At 35.2% G+C, this 26,891-nt stretch overlaps 1 protein-coding gene across 1 annotated transcript in view; it reads right to left on the bottom strand.

The window, feature by feature from the left end:
* Positions 1–26,891, bottom strand: part of Kcnh8 (potassium voltage-gated channel subfamily H member 8) — a 334,315-nt gene that overhangs the window by 103,336 nt on the left and 204,088 nt on the right. Inside the window, exons 6-7 of the mRNA XM_026395926.2 lie at positions 11,906–12,063; positions 5,856–6,063 (exon numbers count right to left, since the gene is read on the bottom strand). Coding sequence (XP_026251711.1) covers positions 5,856–6,063; positions 11,906–12,063 — 366 coding nt within the window. The remainder of the gene's footprint in view (positions 1–5,855; positions 6,064–11,905; positions 12,064–26,891) is intronic.

The raw sequence follows: 26,891 nt of genomic DNA, 5'->3' as shown, positions 1-26,891 counted from the left end.
TTTGAAAAAGAATGTAAGGTAACATTTTAGTGCAAAATAGAGCTATTGACAAAGATACAGTATATCTGAGGAAATACTCAGCAATGCTTACATAAGGAATAGACTGTGCTAGAGTGAGCAAGATGTAGTCGACAAGACTGCTTCCCTTTATTTCAGCTAATTCCATTTGGCCTGATGTCTCTGAAGGACACCATGATTCATAGTAGTATTTTTAGTAAGTGTTTTATGAACTTTACTCTAGTTTTAATTTTTTTTATCCTTTTTGTGATGCTAGAGATTCTCAACCAGGGCTTTGTGCGTGCTAGGCAAGTGCTCTGCCCCCAGTTATACTCCCAGCCAGCATTTTTTGTGTAAGGGTAAAGACGTTATCATAGATATTGGCATTTTTGTCTTTTTGGTTGGTTGGCTAATCTCCTATTTGGAGAGGAGCTTCACACCGCACATGGTCATGAACTTAAGCTTGTGACTTAAGTTTGGTCAATTGCATTGTCCCTTCAGGGACTGTGAGTCAGAAGTGAAGGGGAGGTTAGTGTTCCTTCATAGGATCTACAAAGATCTAAAGGTGTTCAGGCCGTTCTTGGAAAATGTTAGCAACTGACCTTCTTGCACTAGATCTGCCTACAGCTCTTTTCCTGAGACTTGTTCTATAACCGAATCCTAAGTCTGCAGGTCCTGTTAATGAATTCTCCTTTTGTTTCTTATTGCAATCAAGAAAAATGACTGATAGAAATACCACCTCTTCATAAGACTTTAATAGTATTCTATTTTATTTCTACATTGCTCACTGACATAAGTTTGAGCAGGTGGTTGGAGTTTGAAAATGTCCTCAATAGTCGGTAGGAGCAGAGGTAGTGTGCAGTAGTGGTCAGAAGGTAGTCACCAGTGGCAAGAACATCCTGTCCATGAGACACTATGTAAGGGCAGTACCTGCATGGGTCTGTGCTACCACATCCATTTCACAGATGTAGAAGCTAAAGTTATTCTATGGAAAGCCACATACTGAGTTCATATTGGCCAAAATGCCTAATAAATTACTGGTTGCAATATTCAAATCTGAATTTTTCAAGTTAAGTTCCATTAGAATCCTAATGGAACTTTTCAAAGACCAACCCAATGTCATTCAGTGAACTGTACAAATGATAATAATTAAAAGTATCTATGCGGATACATATAAGGAAACATTTGAGATCTTCTTACACTTTTTTCTTTTTTTGATAGTAACAGGGATAGAACCCAGGGCTTTGAGCAAGCTAGGAAAGTGACACACCACTCAGCTATATTCCAGTCCTTTGTACACATGTATAATTTCATTTAAGTCTTCTTGTTGAAAACAAACAAGCCCCCCTTAAATTAATTCATTCAAAACACTCCTCTGCAGTCAAATGAAAATTAAATTTAAAAAGAACTCTCAGATTCAATGGTGATATGTCTCTAATATGGTGTTAAATCTTACCCTTGAAGCACTATATCCAACTTCCATAAAAATTTGATGAACCCCAACAAGCCTATAAGATGGATGTGGGGCCTGTCTCTTGCATTGGCCTTGAAAAAGAAATCTCCTATAAGTGTGCAATTGTGAAGCTATGTAAAAATTACTTATTTTTTTTGCAGATTGCTTATCAAATACAAAGTTTTAGAAAACATGAAAAAGTACATAATATGCACTCTGGCACTACAACTAAACCCACAAGGCAACATGTTTTAAGCAAGTTCTAAGTCACCGTCCTATATTAGCTCATGCTAATTTCTCTCATTAGAAATAATTGTTATAATAAAATTATGATAGTTGTGATGGCTGATATTTATTAAGCAGTTACAAGGTACCAAGTACAATGCCAAATGCTTCATACATGTTGTATAATTTAATATTGGCAACCCCAAAGAGGTTGGCACTATTATACTGTCATTTTACAGATATTGAAGATGGAGCACAGTGAACCATCTCCCTAGTTTTGGTGTTCTAGATTTGAAGGATTTCTGCTTGTAAGAGGACTTCATGTCTCACTGTGGCTTAGAATGAAGTACAAGCTCTAAAGCTTGGCACAATCTTTAAGGATTTGGTGCCTGCTTGCTTATCCATCTCTTTGAACTCATCACCTTATTTCCACCCATGCCAGTTCTAGAGAACTGTTTAATACAGACATTTCCCTGCTGTCATCACAAATGCCCTTTTCTCCTCATCTGTACAAACAAGACCTACTCATCCTTTAAAACTCAGGCTATCCCTGAAAAGTCTATGCTAATATAGTTAGCATCAGTTGTCACCTCTCTCCACATATTCCTCTTATGGACCGTATCACTGTAATACACTCTTTGAATCTTTGGTTTTCCCCATTAGACTTTAAGCTGCATGATATAAATATGCTATTTGGTTAAATAGACTACTTGGTATCTCCAGTGCCTAGCACAGAGCCAAGCATATAATGGGCACAAATAAATATTTTCAAAAGAAAACCAAATTTTAAGTAATCACTCTGTTCTTAAATCTTCTCAATTTTCCTAGCCAGAAAGAGTTTGCTCAATAGCCATTTTCTATAACTTCATAATATTCAAGATGATTAGATTTCTAGAGAAAAAGTAAGAGAATCTAGGTCCTTGTGCCATGACTCTCATTTAGTAATTGAATGCCGTTGAACATTGATTCACTCAACATTTTTGTGGGTATACTTGCCATGTGCCTGGAGCTGTACCCCACAGTGGAGAAACAGCAGTGGACACAATAAACCAACCCTTGCCATCACGGAACTTGTACAACCTACAGTCAAATTTCTCCTCATCAAGTCAAAGAGCTGGCCTCGGGTCCTCCTAGATCTAAAATTACATAAAACAATAATCCAACCCTCAAATTTTCTTAAATTATAATATCAAAATACATAAAAAATGAAGTAAAAGGCAACAGCAGGCCAATCACTTTATAACCAGCTTCTGATATAGAGCAAAAGTTTACAAATACGATATTTTCCTTCCAATAATAGATACTTTAAGACATGATCCTGAACATCTTTTAAAGATTAACACTGATTTCATCTGCTATAAAATACTAAAACACTCTGTACCTGTAATTAGAGGGCCCGCCAAGAACAAAAGAACAAAATCATTTCAGGGCAATTAACAATGATTAGAAAGGAATTTTACCTCCAGCAAGATGAATCGATTCTATATATTAGCCACAAAGACAGAGAACAATGTATTCTCTAAGTGGATTTTATTTGTGTGATGAATATTTTGATTAATAGTAATTGGACCAAAAAAGATGAAATTCATCACCAGTGAAGAAATTACATAGTAAGAACTAAATCTACCTAGGCTTTCAACCACTTCATTATAAAACTAGACAGGGAAGGTCATAATTATTTAATTTGTATACAAATCTTGGCTGGAAAATGTTTTCAGTGAACAAATGATGTGAATAATTTTTATAGGAAGGCACAGTCCTTGTCCAAGTCAATAAATACAATATTTACAGACATAATAAGCACACTGCTTTCTTAATCATATCCCGAGAGTTATTTGGACCAGGAAATCTCTCTAAAGATAAAAGTTCAATTATTCTTATGGTAACTGAATAGAATGTGTCAGTTCCTGACATGCTATAGTCTTAGGATATACTTATGGATGTACCTTCCTACGGATATTGGATGGCTGCAATGGATGGCTTATGTAGATACAGAAATATAATAAGTTAATACATATATTATTATCATTCATATATACATGTACACATACACATATATGAAGCAAATAATATCAAGTTTGTTTTTCTATGTCAGAGTCATAACTTATGGAACCTTAAAACAGACTTTCTAGTTATGTGGTGAGCTTTCTCTTGTTGTACATGGGGAAATTGAGGCACAGACTGGTGAACAAAATGATTGAAATCTAAGAGTTGGTTAGTGTTAGAGCCATGATGACAGGAGAGGTCCATTGCCCCCAGCCCAATGCTCTTCCCCTCATCGCATCATGCCAATGCTATCTGGAGTTGCAGCTTACAACTTCTCATTCATCACATTAAACCATAATACCAGGCCCAAGGAAGTGGGTAACACAGAGGCAGTTTAGGTTATTGGTTCATTTTTTTTTCTTGAAAAAATAAATACCTCTGCATGTTTGTGGGAAGAAAAACAGCTATACTGTACATCTGTGGCAGGATGGACATGTTGGAAATGAAACTAAAAGCTTTCCTCATGTAACTAAATTTGAGAGCGTGAATAAGCTAAACTTCCCCATCTGGAGACTCTCAGACTAGACAAGCCTTACAAATTAATACGAATGTATAGGTCTGGGGCCTGAAGGAAATTAGGTCACATCTAAAAAGGAATCAGGTGGTGACCACAAGTCAGAATGTTAATATGGACTCCAAACAGAGGGCAGAGAGCTAATGCTGTAATTCACTGAATACCATGAGGACAAGGCTACAGTATATGATGAAGGCAAACGCTTTAATCAAATTACAATGCAGGACTCGATACTCTTTTTAACCAACTCTCTCCTCTCATTGGGTCCCATTTGATTTAGGATGTTTTTGTTTTCACTCAGCTGCTTCATGTACCCCTTTCCTTGGTTTCTGAGAATTGAGATCCACGGCAAGGCATAGAAAACACACTTTGACAAGGAAAATTAAAAAAAAAAAAAAAACATTCTGAGGAGAAAATGATCAGAACCTATCAGTTGCTTTGTGCAATTTAGAAATAAAGTTGGAATGTGTAGGAACATTTTGTTTAAGAAGCTGAGCAGGAGATTCACTTTCTTGAAGCTGCTTCCTTGAAAGCTCTAGCTCATTCTTCAGTGATGCCCTTTGAAGGCTTTGTGTATGTCCTATGGTGAGAGAGTGGCATTTAGGAGTCAACACAGGGGATGTTCCAAATGCATCCTGCCAAGTAAGTGCTGGCAGGAAAAGTTAGGGCACTTTTCTTTCTTGGGAGTCCCCTGGGACTTCATCCCTGTGAAAAGGTCTGAGTTTCTTTCAAAAGTTCAAGATTGATTTTTGGTGGAGATGATGAGGGGCAGGATCTTCCAGTCAAGTAGGAAACAGATTCTTTTGATTAAATGTCAGATTAAGAAAAACAATTCCTACATAGGGACAGTTCTTTAAAGGGTATGACTGTGAGAAGAATGTAGATATTTTAGGATGGAAGGTTATGGTCTTATGAATTTTTATTTTCTATAAATTTCCTGTGGTTACCACAAATTTAAAAATGTGTCCATGTGCTTAGTGTTTCAGATTCATTTATGCAGAATTACGTAACGCTTGGAGAATCCTCCATAAAATTTCAAGTATTATGGGAATACAAAATTTTTATAAGTGACATTTGTAAATAACTAATCCTCTCTACAAGCACAGATTCTCAAAGAGTGCTAAATGGGATAGAGTATACCATTGATAAGAGTTCTCTCTTTTTAAAGGGAGTATCTCTCCATTAATTTAAGGGTTATCTTTCTATTGACACAGAACCTCATATATAAGTGATTATTATGATTTAAAGAATTGCAGAGATCAGCCATAGACCAGTTGCCCAGTGATTTACTGTTCCTAACTCCGCACTGGAACACATCAAGATAAAAATCACACATTATTTATCTGAACACTTTTATCGCTGTTCTGATCTTTTAAAGTTACTTTAACTATAAAGTTTAACCAGTTAACTTTTGGAAAAAAAAAACCCACAAGTTTGTTCCAGAAAATATTTTTGAAAGGAATCACTTGTATTACGAATAATAGAGAGCGACAAAGAGAGAAACAAATTGGCAGTAAGAAAAAAATATATGTATAAACTCATCTTTCACCTCCTCCAAAATTCTAGAGAACCTTCATTTTCAACTTAAAAATGGAAAATGTGACAAATGTAAGCCCTTACCAACTTCCCACTTCAGAAGGCTGTTGTCTTCCCTCTCCATTTTTCCAATGACATACCAGATACATGCCATCCAGTGGGCAAGGAGCGCAAACATGGACATGAGCAGAGTCAGGACGATTGTGCTATGTTGGGAGTAACGGTCCAGCTTCTGCAGGAGACGCAAAAGACGCAGCAGCCGCACAGTCTTTAAGAGATGCACGAGAGACACCTGGGTAGAAGACAGAGCAGCACAACTTGGCCCATGGATTAAATTCATGCCATGACATTTACTTTAATTTACAGCCATGCTGGAAAGTTCTTGAAGTTAAATATAATCATGATTCAATTCTACGGTCATTAAATTTTTTTTAATTGGTGCATCATAGTTTTATGTTCATGTTCCATAGTCATTTTTATGAATTGTTATTCTTCTGTGCTAAAGTTTACTTTCTCCCTATATTACAGCCAGGTTCTCATCTGTCATTTTTCAAGCTGGTAGAAAGATAGGTAGTCACATGCTAAGATTTTTCGATTTCAACTTTGTCACTTGGGCATTGCTGGTGTAGAGTTTATTTGATAGGCAGATACAGATGTGGACCATTTTTCATAGGTGAAATGAAACCTAGAACAGAAGTCCAGGAAGGAAATCATCTAAACACATGACACTGACACAGTCTCCTCATTTTCTCTGACCAGAAAGGGAATGCTTAAGGGAAGAAAGTGGTGCTCCCCTTTCATGAGAACAATAGTTATTTGCAAAGACAAAGGACATGAGCTTGGGTGTTCAGATGAGGCAGCTTGGTTATTTTGCTGGTACATTTAAAAAACAATTTTACTTGCTCCTGTAAGAGTCAACAACTGGCTATAAATGTGAATTTTGGTTTTTTGATGAATGACAGAAACAGATATAATTAATTTAAATGTAAATATGTAATCTGAAAAAAATTCATTACTTTTGAGTGATATTCTGAATTTGTCAATGAGAATTATAAGTCACTTGTAGACAGCTGCATACCTCAAAACACCTTATAAATAGCAATTTCTCTTTTATCAAGTGTGTATGACACCTTCTTACTGTCAATTGGGGGTAAGGGAAAGGTGAAAGGAAAGAAAGAGTAGGGGGTGGAGGCCAACTAACATGTATTGAGGTCTTTCTAGATGTTAGACATTTAGCAAAGCATTTGATAAAATGCTACTTTTTTAGGTTGCTCAAACAATGTAGGACTTGTTAATACTTCATTTTAGTCCTAATTTGATGTTAACTTCACCAAGGAAGGCACTCCAATGACAAGTGATAAAACTGGGATTCATACCTTTTCCACATCTAGTTCATAATTTTATCTCTCATACTGCCTTTTATGGTGACATAAACACAGTAAGTTTCAATAAATAAATGTGTGAGCTGTATTTAAGCAATTGCCATGAGAAATTAGGGGCAGAGCCAAAGCCAAAGCATATAAGACATTTTTTTGATGGTAGCAATGCATTTTGATTGACATCTATGGAGATGCACTAACTGAATATTTTTAATGGAAGACACATTTTTTTGGATGGTTATTTGTTTTTTTTCTTTTTATAAGTCTTTGCAGTATAACAACATAATTCATAACATGTCTCACAACATGTTTTCTTGGGAAAAAAATGTAATACCTTGAGCAAACTTTTCTGTTCAAATAAAAGAATTCATCATAATCTATTAGAAGAGGCTAAGAAACTTATGTATCAGTTTTTTAAATGATCATAGGTCCAGACTTGTGGAAAGCAGAAAAGAATCATTGATAAGGAGGATTTATTCTTTCCTCTTTATCTTTCTTACTGACACAGATGTTGATCTACACTTTGCATTCTTCATAAAGCAGTCATGCTAGGTTCACAGGACATGGTGATGAAAAAAGCCAAGAAATTAAAGGAATACTAATTGGAAAAGAAGAAGTCAAACTATCACTCTTTGCTGATGGCATGATTCTATAGTGAGGAGACCCCAAACAATTCCATCAGAAGACTTCTAGAGCTGATAAAATGAATTTAACGAAGTAGCAGTATACAAGATCAACATCCATAAATCAATAACTTTTCTATAATCCATCAGCAATTCAGCTGAGAAAGAAATCAGTAAAACCATCCCATTTACAATAACCTCAAACAAAACCAAAAACAAACAGACAAAAACCTTGGAATTAATCTAACCAAGGAGATAAAAGATCTCTACAATAAAAACTAAAGAAGACTGAAGAAAATAATTGAAGAGGGCTTTAGAAAATGGATAGACAGGCAGAATTAATATGGTCAAAATATCCATAGTACCAAAAGCAATATAGACAGTCAATGCAAACCCTATCAAAATACCAATGACATTATTCACAGAATTAGAAAAATCAGTCCTTGAATTTATTTGGGAAAAAAGAGACCCAGTATAGTCAATTCTGAAAAAGAAAAACAAGGGAGTAGGTATCATCAAATATACTACAGAGCTATAATAACAAAAATAGCATGGTATTGGCATCAAAATAGATGCAGACCAATGAAATAGAAAAGACAGAGACCCACATTCTTACAAATGTGCCAGATATAAATATTGGAGAAAAGGTAACCTTTTAAACAAATGGTGCTGGGCAAATAGAATATCTATACGTAGAAGAATGAATTTAGATCCCTATCTTTTACCCTGCATAAAACTCAAATCAAAATGGATCAAAGACCTAGGAATTAGATGAGTAAACTTGCACCAGCTTGAAGAAAACATAAGGTCAATACTCCATCACATAGGTGCAGCTACTGACTTCCTCAGCAACATACCTGAACTTCAAGAAATAAAACCAAGAATAGTAAGTGGTATGCCATCAAACTGAAAGGCCTCTGTGCAGCAAAGGAAATGAATAAGAGAATGAAGAGAGAGCTTATGGAATGGGAGAAAATGTTTGCCAGCAATTCCTGACAAAGGATTAATATCCAGAATATAAAAAGAAATAAAAAACTCAACTCCAAAATAACAAATAGCCCAAGCAATAAATGGCAAAAACATTAACAAAATTTTCAAAAGAAGAAACACAAATGGCCAAAAAATATATATTAAAAAATTTCAACATCTTTAGCAATTAGGGAAATGCAAATCAAAACAACACTAAAATTTCATCTCACTCCATTCAGAATGGCAAGTTTCAAGAACATGAATAATAATAAATGCTGGTGGGGATGTGGGAGAAAAGGTACATTGTTAGTGGGACTGCAGGCTGATGCAATCACTCTGGAAAGCAGTATGAAGATCCCTTAAAAAACAAGGAATGGTCCCGGTCTTTATCCCCCTCCCCTCTCCAAGTGGGGTAGGGAGGGAGAGCATGGGAGGAAGATTACCTCTAGAAAGCAAAGAGGGGTTAGAGGGAGAGAGAGGGAGAAGGGGAATAGCATGGATGGTGGAAGGAGATCCTCATCATTATACAAAATACATGTGTGAAAATGTGAATTTGGTGTCAACATACCTTATATACAAACAGAGATATTGTGGTATAAAGGTGTATTAAGAATTGTAAATGCAAAAAAAAAAAAATCAGCAAGAGAGCTCATGTATAATGGCATAATTTGGCATGAACATACTTTATATGCAGAGTTATAAAAAATTATGCCGTGAATGGATAATTATGAATGTAATGCATTCTACTATTGACATGTATGAAAGAAATTTTTTTTTAAAAAGGAAAGTATCCAAAAAAAAAAAAAAAAACCCAAGGAATGGAACCAGCATATGACCCAGCTATCCCACTCCTTGGTGTAATCCAAAATATCTAAAATCAGTATACTATAGTAATAGTAATACAGCCACTTCAATGTTTATAGCAACACAATCCACAATAACCAAATGATGAAAGTAACTCAGGTGCCTGCCAATAAATAAATGGATCAAGAAAATATGTTATATAGATACACAACGGAGTTTTACTCAGCCATAAAGAACAATGAAATAATGGCATTTGCTGGTAATGAATGGAAATGGGGAAAATCATGCTAAGTGAAAATATCCCAAACTCAGAAAATCAAGAATCGAATGTTTTCTTTCATGTGTGGAAATTAGAACCAAAAAAGGGAAAGAAAGCAGTGTGTGGAAGCGATCAGGTTTCATAAAGATATAGGCAAGACCAGTGGAATAGATGTAGGAGAATGAAAGGGAGAAAGGAAGGGAGAGGGGAAGAAATATGGAATGAATTTAACAAAATCATATTATATTCACATATAAAGGTATCCAAGGGAATTTCACCTTCATGCGTAAGTAGAAGAAAGGAAGCTGAGTAGTGTTGAGGAGGAAAAATAGAGGGAGGGCAGAGGGGAGGAAAGTGGGGGATGAAAATCAAAATCAAATTCCTTGCATGTATGATTTGTCAAAATGAACCCAATTAGTCTGTATAATTATAATGCTCTAATAAAAAAGGGAGCTAAGTACAGTGAAAAGCCCAGCGAAAGTGAAGTATTTAACATTCATCAAAATATGAGAATTTGACTTGTAGAAATCCTTTATCCATGTTAGTTTAAGTAATGTGTATGTTAATTATATAAAAACACATGCTATACATTCTATTCTATAAATTCTTAATAATTTATGAATAATTGCATACCATATGCACACATTTAAGATTTTCCTATTTCTGCAGTACCCAAATAAAAATGGAACATGAAAAATTTATTAGTTTTTAGTAGCAAAGCAGCAAAATAATTTAAAACAGAATTCTATTAAATAACATTTACTTAACAATTTGCCAGGAGAATTCAGAAAGGTTTTTTTTTTTTTAAACATTTTGTGAATTATATACTTCTTTTGCAGCTTTCCAAAAGCCTGTTTTAAGTCATTACACTTTCATTATAGTACACTTATCTAGTCAAATTCAATCTTCAAAAGCACTTTAAAAAGCCCAGATAACAATTTGATGTAGCACTGATTGATATTAATACACAAGATTTCTCCTGCCAACTTTCCTTTCAGTTATGTTATAAACCTTTTAACCATGTCGACACTCTCAACCTTCCAACTTGGGAAAAAAGAAGGGAGTAAAAACAATATTGTACAGGCAATTTAAAAAGGAAAAAAAAAGTATGCTAAATAGGATTACAGTTTCACATTCATTTTGAAGTCAGTAATGACTATATTTGAAACATCCATCCCTTTGTTTCATTTTGAAAGCTATACCTTTAAATTTTTAATGAAGGATATGTTTTCTATGAAAGACAGTTAAATGACTGGGAGATTTATTTACTTTGAACAATGTTAAAGAAAATTTTTACATGCTGAAGTTGTTGAGCAGAAAACTGCACTTATGATTCAAAATGACCTCCTTAAAAGTCTCTCCGTTTATAAAGAAGTGTTTGAAAGTTTTAAGGATATCCATCATCAAACAGTAGAAGTAGCTACTATTGTATGTGGGCATACCTTCTTGTAAGGAGATATAAGGATAAGGGGGTTAGAGGAAGAAAGAGGAAAATTTATGAGTATTAATACAAATTCAAGAAAATTCTCAACTTTTTTTTGTCAATCATTGTGTCATTCAGATTTCTACTCCATCCAACATTTTTATAAGAATTTCTAAGAAATGACTGAAATAATTTAATTTTTTAATATCAACATTCCTCTCTCTATATTAATTGGTCTTGCATTGGTTTTGCCAAGGAAAAATGAAATCATAGGGAGTTAAAGATCATAAAAGGGGAAAGAATTCTTCAAACTTTCCACCAAATTTTTGGAAGAAAATATCTCTTTAGATAATATAAAGTAGTGGTTATATCCCTACAGATGGTTTCCTTATCAAAGGATTTGTTTATTGAGTCCATATTTATGATAATTTTTCAAATATTCTGGGTTCTGGGTATTTGTATGAATAAAAACAGGTAATACAGATTTCCAAGGAAGTAACTTCCTCAAGTGGAGAATGTAACCTGCATGGTATTGGGTACCCTGGCAGTTTTATTGAGGGCACAAATCCCGGGAAACACAAATTTGCTATAAACATTTTAAACCTGAACGTGTGAAGAAGTAAGTACAGGAGTGAAAGCAAGCTTAAACGCTGTGTGGAATCAAGCTCTTGACTCACCACTGTGACGTTGAAAGCGTACAGGAGATCGAAGGGCAGGGCAGCAATTAAATCAATGATGAACCAGGTTGTGACGTAGTGGATGCAAATTGATCTTGCTTCGAAAATAACTTGGCCAGATTTGCTGACATAAGTTGTTCGGAAATTTAAAATAATATCTGCTTGGGGAAAAAAAAGAGAGAGAAAGAAAAGAAAGATGGGGAGGGGAGAATAAAATAAAATAAAAGGAAGGAGAAAGACAAAGAAAGAAGCAAGGAAGGAGGAAAGGAAGTCAGGCAGGCAACCAGGGAGGAAAAGAGGAAGAAAAAAAACATATAAAATTAAAATTAAACAATAACCTCTTTAACCTGTTAATGACTAATGTTCAAAACACCCTCATTGATGGATCCAGTTCAACTCAACAAACATGTTTAAGGAGAGTGAAGAAAGTAATATTTTCTGAGCATTTACTACATTCCAAACTTGGAGTCATGTGGTATGACGATTGAAATAAATGATCAAAGCAATAAGAACAAAGATCATAATTTGCTAAAAACTCACTGTGTAAAGACATTGTTCTAAGAGCTTAGCATGGGGTATTTCACTTAATCCTCAAACATCCCGTGTTAAAGAGGCAGAAACTAAGTCCCACTGAGGAAGAGTCACTCATCCAAGATCATGTCACCAACAAAATAAGAAATTATTTGAACACAGATATAATTTGTGCAATACTACCCAATTCCATGTATTAAAGTTTTACTAATCTCTGTGAGAATATGGAATTCATTCCTGTCCTGAAGGCACTCCTATTAACAAAATATCAGAAACTTCTTGTTTGGATTTAGAGATTATATTTTCCCACTCTTTTAAAAAATATAAACACTTTATGTAAGCATTTCAACTTTTCCATACAGACTCTTTTATTACTTTATTGAGATTTTTTAGAATACATGAGGTCCTCGTGAGTGCTGGTTAAATGACAAATCCATAACTAAGTGAGTCCTTTGAGCTCCCTCCTGTTGCTTATGAATAAGCATCTCTAAGACTGTCTTCTTACTTCCTGGTTAGTATCATTGAGGTATTTTCCTTAGTTGGTTTTAAGATCAAGTAAAAGCAGACCTCAGGAAATTTCTGTATTGGTACACATGAAAGGGTGGTAATTGTTGATCGTTTTGTGGAATGGTGACAATTACAGAAAGAAATTTCTCCAAGGAACTTTATTTTGGGAGAATGCCATGGTTTGTTAGTCAAGGACCAGAGCAGGATATGCGGGAAATAAATATCTCAGCCAATGATCACAGGAATTTGAGGAGTTATAAAACAAATATTAAGCTCTGAGCTGCATAATAATCAGATGGATTGAGATAATTTTTACATCTAACTTAAACCACTGAAAATAAGAACATGTTGTATGAGATAGAATTTGTTCATATCATGATGATGACAACAGTAAGAATTACTCATGAAAATGCTCATTTTATATTTGTATGTTACTTTTAATTTTCACGTCATGTTCACATTTGTGGAAGGGAGAATTCTGAACAACTGTCAATGACCTGGTCCTCATTTGGTCTCAAAATTCCCCTGTGAACATGATGAGGTATCATTCTGTGATCGGGTTATATTTTGTGACAAACTGGGAAATTATCCTCGGTGAACAGATCAGGCAAGCTCTCCAGAAGAAGGAAGTTTTCTTCATCTGGTGAAAAGATACTGGAAGTCAGTAAGAAGAGAGTGACTGACATATGATGGACAGGACCACATGCAAGGAACAGCAGGTGGCCTCTTATTGCTGAGAGGAATACCAGGCTGACACCTAGTTAGTCCTGCAAAGACACGAATTCTTCCAACAGCCACATGGGGCTGGGAAAAGAATCTAAGGTCTAGGAAAGAAAACACACACACACACACACACACACACACACACACACAACTCAGATAACATGATGTCAGCCCTTTGAATCCCTGAGCAGAGAATCCAGCTAAGCCATGCCTAGATTTCCTGACATATAGAAACCAAGAGAAAATAAACAGGTGTTGTTTTAAGCTGCTAAATTGGTGGTAATTTGCTACATAGTGGTTAAAAAATAAATAAAATTTCATTATGTCATTTGGTTCTCAGTATAGCTTTGTAAAGGGAGATAATATAGGAATTACAACAAGACACATTCTTAGTATGTGCTGAGTATTGTTCTAAACTATTTATAATCATAATCTCTTTTAACTCTTTCCAATAATACTAAGATGTCAACACTTTTATTACTGTCTTTTCCGGGTGAGGAAATTAGGGCATAACAGAGGTCAAGTGATTTGCCCATTGTCACATAGATGATGATACTGAAACACAGCATTGAATTCCCCAGCTGTGAGTGAAAGAGCAAGATTCAGCTCCAAGTCTCCTGGGTTCCAGTTCAGTGCTTTAGGTTTTGTGGCTTTAACAAAATACAGTCCCTTCACAGGTCAGGAAGCAAGTTCTGAGTGAAGTAATTTCAAAGTGCTTCATATTCTTTTTTTTTTCTTTTTTTTTTATTATTAGTTGTTCAAAACATTACAAAGCTCTTGACATATCATATTTCATACATTTGATTCAATCAGATTATGAACTCCCATTTTTATCCTGTATACATATTGCAGATTCACATCAGTTCCACATTCACTTTTTTACATACTGCCATACTGGTGTCTGTTGTATTCTCCTGCCTTTCCTATCCTCTACTATCCCCCTCCCCTCCCCTCCCCTCTCCTCCCATCTTCTCTCTCTACCCCATCTACTGTAATTCATTTCTCTCTCTTGTTTTTTTTCCCCTTTCCCCTCACTTCCTCTTATATGTAATTTTGTATAACAGTGAGTGTCTCCTTCATTTACCATGCAATTTCCCTTCTCTCTCTCTTTCCCTTCCCCCTCTCGACCCTGTTTAATGGTGATCTTCTTCTCATGCTCTCGGCTCCGATCTACATATTGTGGGGTCGGGCTCCAAATTCCTTAATAGGACACCCATAGCACAAGAGTTAATAACTAGAATCAACAAATGGGACTTACTCAAACTAAAAAGGTTTTTCTCAGCAAGAGAAACAATAAGAGAAGTAAATAGGGAGTCTACATCATGGGAACAAATTTTTACTCCTCACACCTCAGATAGAGCCCTAATATCCACAGTATACAAAGAACTCAAAAAATTAAACAATAAGATAACAAATATCCCAATCAACAAATGGGCCAAGGACCTGAACAGGCACTTCTCAGAGGAGGATATACAATCAATCAACAAGTACATGAAAAAATGCTCACCATCTCTAGCAATCAGAGAAATGCAAATCAAAACCACCCTAAGATACCATCTCACTCCAGTGAGATTGGCAGCCATTATGAAGTCAAACAACAACAAGTGCTGGCGAGGATGTGGGGAAAAGGGTACACTTGTACATTGCTGGTGGGACTGCAAATTGGTGGGGCCAATTTGGAAAGCAGTATGGAGATTCCTGGGAAAGCTGGGAATGGAACCAGCATTTGACCCAGCTATTGCCCTTCTCGGACTATTCCCTGAAGACCTTGAAAGAGCGTACTATAGGGATACTGCTACATTGATGTTCATAGCAGCACAATTCACAATAGCTAGACTGTGGAACCAACCTAGATGCCCTTCAATAGATGAATGGATAAAAAAATGTGGCATTTATACACAATGGAGTATTACTCTGCACTAAAAAAATGACAAAATCATGGAATTTGCAGGGAAATGGATGGCACTAGAGCAGATTATGCTAAGTGAAGCTAGCCAATCCCTAAAAAACAAATGCCAAATGTCATCTTTGATATAAGGACAGCAACTAAGAACAGAATAGGGAGGAAGAGCATGAGACAAAGTGCTTCATATTCAAATTTGAATTTCCCAAGAATTACTCGATGGCATAACATGTGATGATGTATTTTAGAGAAAGTTCCATGTGCTGATGAAAAGACATATTGTGTTTGGAGTGGCATGATGAAGTGTTCTTTAGGTGTCTACTAATTCCTAATCTATAGTCTAATTTTACTCTGATGTTTCTTTGTTAATTTTGGGGGGGGAGTCTAGAGGGGGTCAGTGAGAGGGGTCAGTGAGAGTGGGGTATTGATGTTACCCACCATTATTGTATTAGGGCCTATCTCTTCCTTTATGTTCAGTAATGTTTGTTTTATAAAAGTTGGTGCTCTGATATTTAGTGCCTATTTATTTATAATCATATCTTCTTGATGGATTATTCCATTTATCATTATGTAAGTAAGAGTTTTTGATGCTTCAGGATGGTTTTGGCTTGAAGTCTGTTTTGTCAGATATGAGCATAATTACTCCAGCTTGCTTTCAGGGTCCATTTACATAGAATATAATTTTCCATCCATTCACTTTCAGTCTGCATATGTCTTTGCTGGTCAGGTAAATTTATTGCATGCAGCATATTGTTGGGTCTTGCTTTTTAATCCAATCAGCCAGTCTGCATCTTTTAAATGAAGAATTAAGACCATTTACATTCAAGGTTATTATTGAAAGGTATATACTTGTTTTTGTCATTTTATTGATTTTCTTAAAATTCTTTTGAACATTCTGTTTGTTGCTTCCTTTCTTACTCATTTTAAATATTTGATTATTTTCTTTATTAATAATGTCTGAATCCTTCCTATTTCTCATTTGTGTGTCTACACCTATAGTGAGATCATGCTTGTTATTATCTTTCTTCCTCTTCTGGTGTAGGATTCCCATAAATATCGTCTCTGATGCTGGCTTAGTAATGCATTCTCGTGGTTTATGCTTCCATTATCATGAAAGATCTTTATTTTTTCAATTCTGAGGGATAATTTTATTGAGTATAGTAATCTCAGTTGGCAGTTATCTTCTTTCAGGACACATGAAATACATCATTCTATGCTCTCCTGGCCTTTAGTTCTGCTGAAAAATCTGCTATTATTCTGATGGATTTCCTTTAAATATGACTCGGTGCTTCTGTCTTGCAGCTTTTTTCTCTTTGTTCTGTACTTTGGGCAATTAACTATAATATGTCATGAAGAGGTTCTCTTCCATTGATGCTATTTGGGGTTTAGAAGACTTTCTTTATATGGATGTCCACATCTTCTCTGAGATTTAGAAAACTTCTTTTATTATTTCACTGAATAGATTTTCTGTGTCTTCAGCATGTAGTTCTTTTTCCTCATGTATTCCAATTAAGCATAATTCTGGTCTTTGAATGGTGACCCAGACATAAATTTGTGTGGTCTGCTCCTTCATATTTTTTCCCTTTATTACTATCTGAATGTTACTCAACCTTGTTTTCAAGTCCAACATACTTTCTTCAACTTGATCTAGTTTAGGAGGCTTTCAGCTGAGTTCTTAATCTGAAGTATTGGACTTTTCATTTCCAAGATTCCTGTTTGATTCTTTTCAAAATCTTGTATTCCTTTACTATATTTCTCATTAACAATTGCATTGTGTTCCTTAATTCATTTATGTGCTCATTTGTATCCTCTTGGAATTCATTGAGATTTTAAATAACTCATTCTTTTGAATTCATTGACTTTTCCCAAATCAACACACCAACAGAAACGAAAGTGCAAAAACAATGTAGAATAAACAAAAAAGTCAAAAAATAAATTTAATTTGAAGTAAAACAAAGGAAGCAATAACAACAATTATTAATAAAAAGTAACGATTTCTTTTCCATCAATGTGCTTGATTATGAGGGCAAGAATGAATCATCAACCTATGCTATGCTAATTTGTGGTTCTTTCTATGTCATAGGCTGTGTGGCCCTTGAAAGCTGGGGGTTATACCCTTTCTTCTCTTTGATGTGCTTGCCAGGTGACCAGTGTGGTGGTTTGTGACTGGAGCCAGTTGGGATACTTCTCAGATGCCCTGGATTGAGAGGTGAAATTTGGAACTCCCCAGGCAAAGATTTATTTCATAGTTCCGTGAGCATGGACTCTGAGGGCAGAGAGAGGTGATGGAGTTACAACTATCTGTGCTGGGGGTGGGGTGAGTGGGGGAGTTAGACCCCTTGCAATCATCACTCCTAACTCAGTTGTTACAAGATTTAGATCCCATGCAAAATCACATGGAGCTACTCCTTCCCTTGGATTCTTGTAGATGGCTCCCTGAACTTCAGTTTTAAAGGGGAAGTGTTTTCCATTCCCTTACACATTGCAGTCCAATTTCCTACCATATATAATTCTCAGTGGGTTAGTGTCAGAATCTCTACCCTGGGGCCAAACTGACTATCAAGGAAGTTTCCAATACAGCAGTATTTTTGTGGGCATCTAGGGATGGGAAGATGCCTGGACATTTGATTCCCAGAACTTTAAGCCGGACCTTCTCAAGATGGCTCCATGTTATGGCACTGTGAGAATACTCAGAATCAGTTTATTATTCAGATCCCATCTACTGTCTGTTTAGACTGTATTTCTTCAGGCTGCACAGCTGTGCCAGTGGCATTCATTGGGATTCTTCCTCTTTCACTTCTATCTCTACCCTCTGACCTGCTGCCACGTGACTGGTGCTGGGGTGCTCCATTTTACCGTCTTTCACTATCTAAAGTCTCTGGGTTTCTCCAAGTCTCTGCATGTCTATTATTCTATTATTAAACTTTTGTGTTACCCCACAATCACCCACCTTGATATTCAGTTGCTTTCTAGTTCTTTCGATTCTATCTTGGAGAAAAACAGGTGAGTGTTGGGTGACTCTAAGGCATCAATTTGAAGCCCTATACTTCTCTTTTACCCTCTGTTCTCATGTAATTCTTCATTAACCAAACAGTTAAATGATCAGGTCACAGTTCTTGAAGTAAAGCAGACATTTAAATTTTAAAGTTTCTAAGAAGCTCACGTAAAAGATTTAGGTTCTCATCTTCTGAGAAATCCAGAGTTGTTTATCAGGCCCATGAGTGATATTTTGTTTCTGTAACATAGACTGAGGTTAAGTCTATAAGTTCATTATAAAACCAAAGGGATAGTGTGGTTGGGTAGAAGAATAACCTCTAATGTTCTATAGCACCGTGGGATAACTATGATTGGCAGCAATTAATTGTACATTTCAAAATGTTTTAACATTCAGAGCATTTTGAATGTTACCAACAATTAAATTGTTACCAAATTTAACTTACCAAGTAAATGAAAATATAACAGTGTGCATGAGAGCCAAGTATTGCAAAGAAATGATAAATGTTTGAGGTAATGAATATGCCAGTTATCCTGATCTTATCATTATATATATTTATATATATATATGAATGTCAGAATATGTACAATTGTTGTTTGTCAATTAAAAATAGAAAAGACATTTTAAAAGACTGAAATTGAAGGAACAAGTTCCTTGCATATTTATTAACTGACCACCAGGTCTACTACAAATTTCTCAGAAAACGCATTGTTGCAATCTGCATACATGGGGTACTCCCACAGATGGAAGCATGAAGAATGCGAGAGATGTTGGGTTGACAGGTACAGCAAACATTTTTAAAAACTATATGGTTAAATTATGTGGTTGACTAAGAACAAAACAGAGTCTCTGACTTCTGAGTAGAATAGATAGTAGATGAATAACTACAGACTATCAATTTAGAAAGCTTTTAAGGAAAGAATTAGTTATTTAATTGAGTTAATTAGATAAAAAGATATGCTAAGTTTAGGCAAAAAAAAGAAGTCATTATAAGACTTTTATACAAAAATAGTAATAATGGTAAAATAATAAAAGATTGTTCAAGTCTATATGTGTGAATCTGTTTGTGAAATATTTGAATACTTTATGTTTATTTTCAGGGGGAAAATCCCAGATAGATCACATCCTAAGATTTTCAGGCCTATGTAAAATAGTCGTGTAGTGGTATATCCAATAATTAGTGTCAATTTTGAGTAGCTTAGTTCAAAACCAAATGAAACAAAACCACTTTTGTCATATTCATGAGAAAAGACATGGGATATTTATAAGACTTTTTTTTTTGCATTTATCAGTTTGTGCGGTTTCCATGCTGCATCTCTCAGGTAGACTACTGTGACCTTAATTTTACCAAAGATTCAGAAGATTTAAATAAATTGACTTAATCACGCAGACAGTCATCAGCTAAGAGATAGGCTGTTGTTTGACACTTGATTCCATCGTCTTTCCATTATGTAAAAGATTATTGCACTCCCAAATATATTTTAGATCCGGTAACGACAGATCAGTGAAGGAAAATGCACTGTGGTCCTCAGATCAAATTCAGCATCAGCACCAACCAAGTAAAAATAATATTAGGATAGAGTCTCAGAATTACACATGGGAAGTGAACTTTCTTTGATTCTGGAAATACGAGAGTGAGGCTTTGTTCAGAAACAACCCAACCGAGCAAGGACATTCCTCCTGCTGGTGAGGATGTGGCAGTGTTCAGGAACCAGAAGAACTCCATGATTGTGAGTATCCCCTTGAGCAGGAGGCAGAGACAAGTTCTTTCAGAGTGAGGGAAACTCAGAACAAAATCAGATTGTGATGAGGAAGAAAAAAAAGCTTTCTGGATCTGGCATCCCTCAGAGACTCAAGGGCAAAGTGGAGCTTCACAAATACTGGATGCAGCCACTCTCCCAGTCTGATGGTCTCACTTCCCATAAGAGTTTTGTATGTCTGGCTAATTAAATCAATGCGATTCAACTATTACAGTAAGAACATGGTCTCCTTCAGACAATCCATAATCCATCTGAAAGGCAGCAGCATAATTTCATTTTGAGACATCTAGGAAGTGTAAGTATCATATTTTTCTGTTTCATATTCATATGGAAAAACATGGACCTGTACTCATTAATATCCAGATTTTTTATATGTAACCTTTCTTGTTGATCCTATGTATTGTTTTTTTAAATACTTCTTTAGATGTAGTTGAACACAATATCTTTATTTTATTTATTTATCTTTATGTGGTGCTGAGAGGATTGAACCCAGTGCCTCGAACATGCTAGGCAAGTGCTCTGCCGCTGAGCCACAACCCCAGCCCCCTATGAATACATGAATAATAGTTAATGTGTACAATGATCTGTGGGTTCAAAACACACATGTTGAATCAGGAGAAATATTCCAAATTCATAGCAAATGAGATCAAAAGAATTTGCCACCTCAAACCTTATGTTATGTTTTGGATATGAGGTGTCCCCCAAAAGCTCATGTGGGAGACAATTGCAAGAATTTTCACAGGTGAAATGATCACATTATGAAAGCTGTTAACTGGTGACTTTAGATGGGTAAAGTGTGGATGGAAGAATAGATCACTGACAGTGTTCTTTTGGAGTTTAGAATTTGTCCCTGGTGAGCAGAGCTCTTGTTTGGCTTCCTGGCTGCCATGAACGGAGCAGTTTTCTTCCACCATGCCCTTCTGTCATGATGTTCTGCCTCATCTTTGGCCCAGCGCAACGGAGTTGGCTGATGATGGAGAGAACTTCTGAAACTATGCCCCAAAATAAAATTGTCTTCCTCTAAGTTTTTGTTGGACCTATTGGTCATAGTGATGCAAAGCTAACTAAACCACTTTAATATCTCCTTGGGCTTGCAATATGTATAAGCAATCCAATGTGGCACATGGTACAGTAATAAATGTAATGAGTAAATAAGTAAGAAAGAATTACCATACATACTTTATGTGATTTACAGTATAAAATTTTGAAAAATTGATCATAATATGCCCCACTAAAATGAAGAACATAAATGAGTTCTCTGATAATTCAGATGACAGTTACTTTGCAAGATGATCAGTTTGCTTTGTTGTCATTCCAATTTCACGTAGCATGATTAAAATAAAGTCAGATAATAGAAGATAGAATTGTCATATACAGTTTTCATATTCCTAGAACTTCCAAAAATGAATGTTCCATTTCTAAATAGCTATGTATACGTACTAAAAAGCAGAGAGGTTAAATACATTTTTTTGCTAGTTTGATTTTCTTGAGAACTATGTAATTAGAAAGTACAAAAAAAGAGGCTAAATTTGATATGGCATAAATTAGTAGATTTCTTTATTAGCCTGCATGCCAGATGGGGAATCATTTTAAAATCACATTGGCTTACTCGTTAAAAAGTAAATTAAAATATAACACTGTGCATGAGAGCAAATGCACTACATACAAATAATTAATAACTTCATTTAGCCATTCCTTTAAAAATTAATCAATGTAGTAGAGCGTGGGTGGAGGGATCTTTAACTAAGCCAGCTGCCAAATAACATTCTAAAGATACTCTGTCTTTTTCCATTGCTTGTGAGGCACTCCTTCAAACACAGTATGATGTCACTGCCGCACACTTTAACTAGACGGTATGGGGAGAAGACAGAGCTGATTGACAGGCCCAAGGGTTTAACAATTCTAAGGATGTCTGCAACCAGTCACCAATATTAGTGGATAAGATCTTCCTATCTTTTGACCCTTGTCAGCATTTTTCCTTTTGGGCTTACTTGAAAGTAAAAGATTTATGGAAAATAGAGCAGCAGACCCAGTGAGAAACAACATTTAAGTACAACTGCATTTGGAAGAAAAGGAGAGGATGAAAAAAATTGCAAGCAGGTGAATTGAGGGATGATAGATCCCAGTAATTTTATTTATTAATTTAGTTTGGGTACTGAGGATTGAACCCAGGGTGCTTAACCACTGAGTGATATCCCCTTTTTAATATTTTATTTAGAGACAGGGTCTCCTTGAAATCCTAGTATTTTGGCTTCTGTTTTGTATTAATAAGGTCCCTGTCATCAGTCTATGGTGAACTCATAAGCTTTGACCTTTAACATTAACAATGTATGGACCCACATAGGAGGGAGGGGACCTAAGAGTATTCTCTCCTAGTATCTTTTCTAATGCAGGAATCCCATCCATGACACCCTTGATAAGGACAAGGGTCAATGAGTCACTGAATGCTTCTGATAATGGTGAGCCTGCTGCTTTCAGGGAGCACCATATTAGTCGGACATGCCCATCACTAGGTAGTTCTTAACTTTTCTCAAATCAGAGGAAACACCTTCTTCCTAGTAAGTCTCTTTCCTTAGTTCTAGCTGTGTCCTCAGCAGCAACACAGAATACATTATCCCTTCCCACCCAAAAGCCCGTTCTATAAATATTCATCCTCAGTCATCCTATTCATTTCTCTGTTTCCTGGGCTGAGTATCTTCATTTCTTTTAACTGTCCCTTACTGATATATTTGCCTCTTTACAGCCTGATCTTAGTCTTGAGTTTCATGTACGTCACAACAAAGTTTCATGGGTCTCAGGGGAGAGTTTTGGGGCTTTAGCAACCTCCTTTTCCACTCATCCATCTTTTGGTCTTTTCAGGCTGTGTTTTTATTCATTTTACATAAATGAGCCTCCTCATCAATTTTAATTTTGAAAAGAAATTTCCCAGTCTTTAACACAGTAAAGAAAAAGAAAATCACTCTGGTAGAAGATTACTGTCCTTTGAGAAGTAAAGTTCTTGGAATTAAATTTACCATCCTAATGTAGATGGTCCACTGTGAGACATTAGCAAAAATGTATTCTACCACTAGCAGTGTCTTCAGAATTCTTGTTAATCTGTAGCCTTATCAATACAATACTTGATGTTACTAGGATTTTTTTTTCTAACCAATTTTTGCCAAATGTGAGGGAAATATAATTCTTCTAGTAATGCTTTTAAAATTGATTTTAATGCTTTTAGTAGTGCAGATTTAGCAGTTGTTAGAAGGATTTGAAGAAAAGGAATTTTACAATACTATTTTCTAAAATAAACTTTCGCTAACTTAAAACTTTTTATGTTGATTTTCACACGCATTGCTCCCAAAACTACTCATGTTCTTCTTGAAAGAGCTAATTATAGCTGTACCTTTCAGCTTTTCAATCTATCTAAGTATTATATAAATATTGCTATTGAGAACTTGTGTTTTTTGACCTGTGCAGAGCTCTTGGCACTCAAAGATTAAAAGGTATCTAAAACAAGCATGCTTTGTCTGATAGCCAAGAGTTTTCATGTGTGTATTATCTGATGTTATTCACTTTTAGATGCATAAGCAAGCACGATCTATGAATTTGCTGGCGGGTCAAAGGAGACAGTGCATACTTCCAGTAGATATCTATTAAAATTCTCCACTTACAGCCTATAACTAATTACTTGTATTATATATTGACCATGTACATTGTTTTCATTTTATTATAGAAATCCAGTGAATCAAAAGACTTCCACAAACCAGGCACATTGGTGTGCATACAGACTACCTATTTTGGCTTTTGATAAATTATTCACTTTTTCAATGATGTATAACTCCAAATGAGATATTAAACTGTGGAAATATTGGATTTTTTTAAAAATAAAAACAACTTAATGATTAAATAGAAACCTATTGGAGTCCTGATTTCAGCATATTCTTACTTGGTTTGTAGAAAGTCTTGATAACACTTGTTCAGTCTATAGGTATAGTGATCAGGTGGAAAAATTTCCAAGTTGAAGTAATAATTAAAATATAAGGACTATCTTTGTAACGCACAGTCACGTAACATAAAAAAATTAATATTTGGAGCCAATTTGTTTCATTTGACGCATATATTGATTATCCAGTAACACAATTATTAATGAAGATTGAGATAAATAGTGAAATTCATTGACATAATTAATATTTGGCCCAATGTGAAATCTCACATATATGCTCATTAGAGAGAAAAAATGCTAGATACTTTTACAATTACATATCTCCTTATATTTTAATTAGGACTATAATGTTCATTTTCATATTTGAGGAAAATAATTCCCTCAATAGCTATGGCATTCATTAGCGTTATTTACCAAAAATTATGGTTCCCTGCCCCCTGGTACAATCGCATTTCTCTACCACTGATGAGTTTAGGTGTGTCCCTGTTATATGCTTTGGCCAAATTATGAAACCAGAAATGCTTCTATGCAAATGTTTAGAGAGGTAGGTTATGATTCCTCACGTTATCTTTCTCCCTGCCTTGATGATTATGGAAACATGTGACAAGATAGATCTATGTCAACATGCCAAGAGACAATGAGCAGAATCCATAGGTGAGCCACAATGGACACAGTGTGAGTGATATTTATGACTTGTTTTTTAAAGTCAGTTAATGTTTAGAATCATAAAGATAGAATTCAGCATTTCAACTGTAGATTACCACACGCAAAATTGTTAAACATTCTTTTGAAGATATGTATTTCAAGAATGGCACGTACACTGTCAAGTGCACTGATCTTAAGTGGGTAAGCAGTTTAAAGAATTTCCCAAAGTCAAGTATCTGTGTAATCATCAGTGGATAGAAATATAACTTAGAGCAGGACACTAGAAGATTCTTGTATTGTTCTGACGAGGCATTAACTCCCAAAATATAACCATTGTCCTGATTACCACAGGTTAATTTTGCTTAGATGAGCTTAATATTTCATGTAAATGGAATAATGTTATTTTGGGGGCACAGATTGCTTCTCTGGAGATTTTATATATGAGAATTATCAATTTGGTATCATGCTCATTATTTTTTTATTTCTCTAGAGTATTTTTTGGTATAATTACAGAAATTTATTTATTAATTCTATTGTGATAGAAATTGGGTTGTTTATAATTTGGGCTACTGATGTTAATGCTCGTAAAAATGGTATACATGTGTGTATGTATATACACATATGTATATATTTATATCTCTATATCTGCCTAGTTATATTTAGTTTTTACATTGGCATGTCCATAGATTATCTAAGACCAGTTACTGGGTACCCAAATACGTATGTATTCTGCTTTAATAGTTACTGGCAAAGAGTTTAATAGGAACACCTGCTAATTTACATTTCTACATGTGATATATAAAATTTCAACATGCTCCATATTATCTCCAATCCATGGTAATTTCTGTATTTTCTATCTCTTAATTTTAGCTATCCTGGTGGTGGTGATATAATTTTTACTTCCCTAGTGATTAATGATATTAAGCACACACGAATAACACATTTATATATCATCTTTTATGAAATATCAATTCAGGACTTTGTCTAATAAAAGTCCCCATTTCCCCCGGGTTTACAGGAATAGTGTATTCTGCTGATGAATGGTGTTTTGTGTAGGTGAATTTTGCTACCCTAAGATCATTAAGATATTTTACTATGATATCTTCTAAGAGTTCCATTTTGAAATTTTCACATTTTTGTCTGCAATCCCTCTGCAATCAATTCTGTGCACAGTGTAAAACAAGAGTCAAGATTAATATTTTCCAGATGGATATCCAATTGATCCAGCACTGTTTTTGAAAACAGCATTTTCCCAAAGCATTGCAGTTGTACTTCTGTTATAAATCAGGTGATTACATATGTACAGATATATTTATGGTTTTTATATTTTGTCCTAATGACTTATTTGTCAGATTCCTACTTCTCTACTCTTTCAGTACAGTCAGAAACAGATATGTTTCAGTTATTTTTAAGGAATCTCAAGAGCTTTTAAAATAAGGCCAATATATTTGACTTTTAAAGCAAAATTTAGTATGTATGATCAGAGCAAAATATGAAGTACTATTTCATGAAGGAAATAGAATAAAATATTTAGTATTTGAAATAACGGAGCCATGCTTTCTTAAAATAAGCAGATGCTCAAATTAAGCAAGTTGTGATTTCAGTTACTTTTATGAATGTCATTGTTGTAAAATGGTCATATTTTTGTGTTATGCTAGAATCACATTTCTACTTATGGTTTCAATATTTTTATGCATTTTTATTCACTGTGAACATTAAGGTAACAAAAAGATCAATAACACCCAGGCATGCCCATCTGATTTCAGTGGGATATAAATAGGAGAAAGCAGTGATGTCCGAGTTGAGGCACAAAGTGGTTCTTTGCTCCAGTGGTGTTATAATTCAGGTCACTGAAGCCAAAAGGCAAGTTGGGAAGCAAAATGGTGTCTGTTTTATTAATTCTCCCTCAGGGTTGTTGGGGAGAGAGTAACCTAATGACATGTCAAGTCAATATCACTAGGCATTTAAGAGCCAATAATTTTATTGTGGTAGCAAGA

The sequence above is a fragment of the Urocitellus parryii genome, chromosome 3 (genome assembly GCF_045843805.1).
Source record: "Urocitellus parryii isolate mUroPar1 chromosome 3, mUroPar1.hap1, whole genome shotgun sequence".
NCBI lineage: Eukaryota > Metazoa > Chordata > Mammalia > Rodentia > Sciuridae > Urocitellus > Urocitellus parryii.
This window is presented reverse-complemented; position numbering and strand designations above follow the sequence as displayed.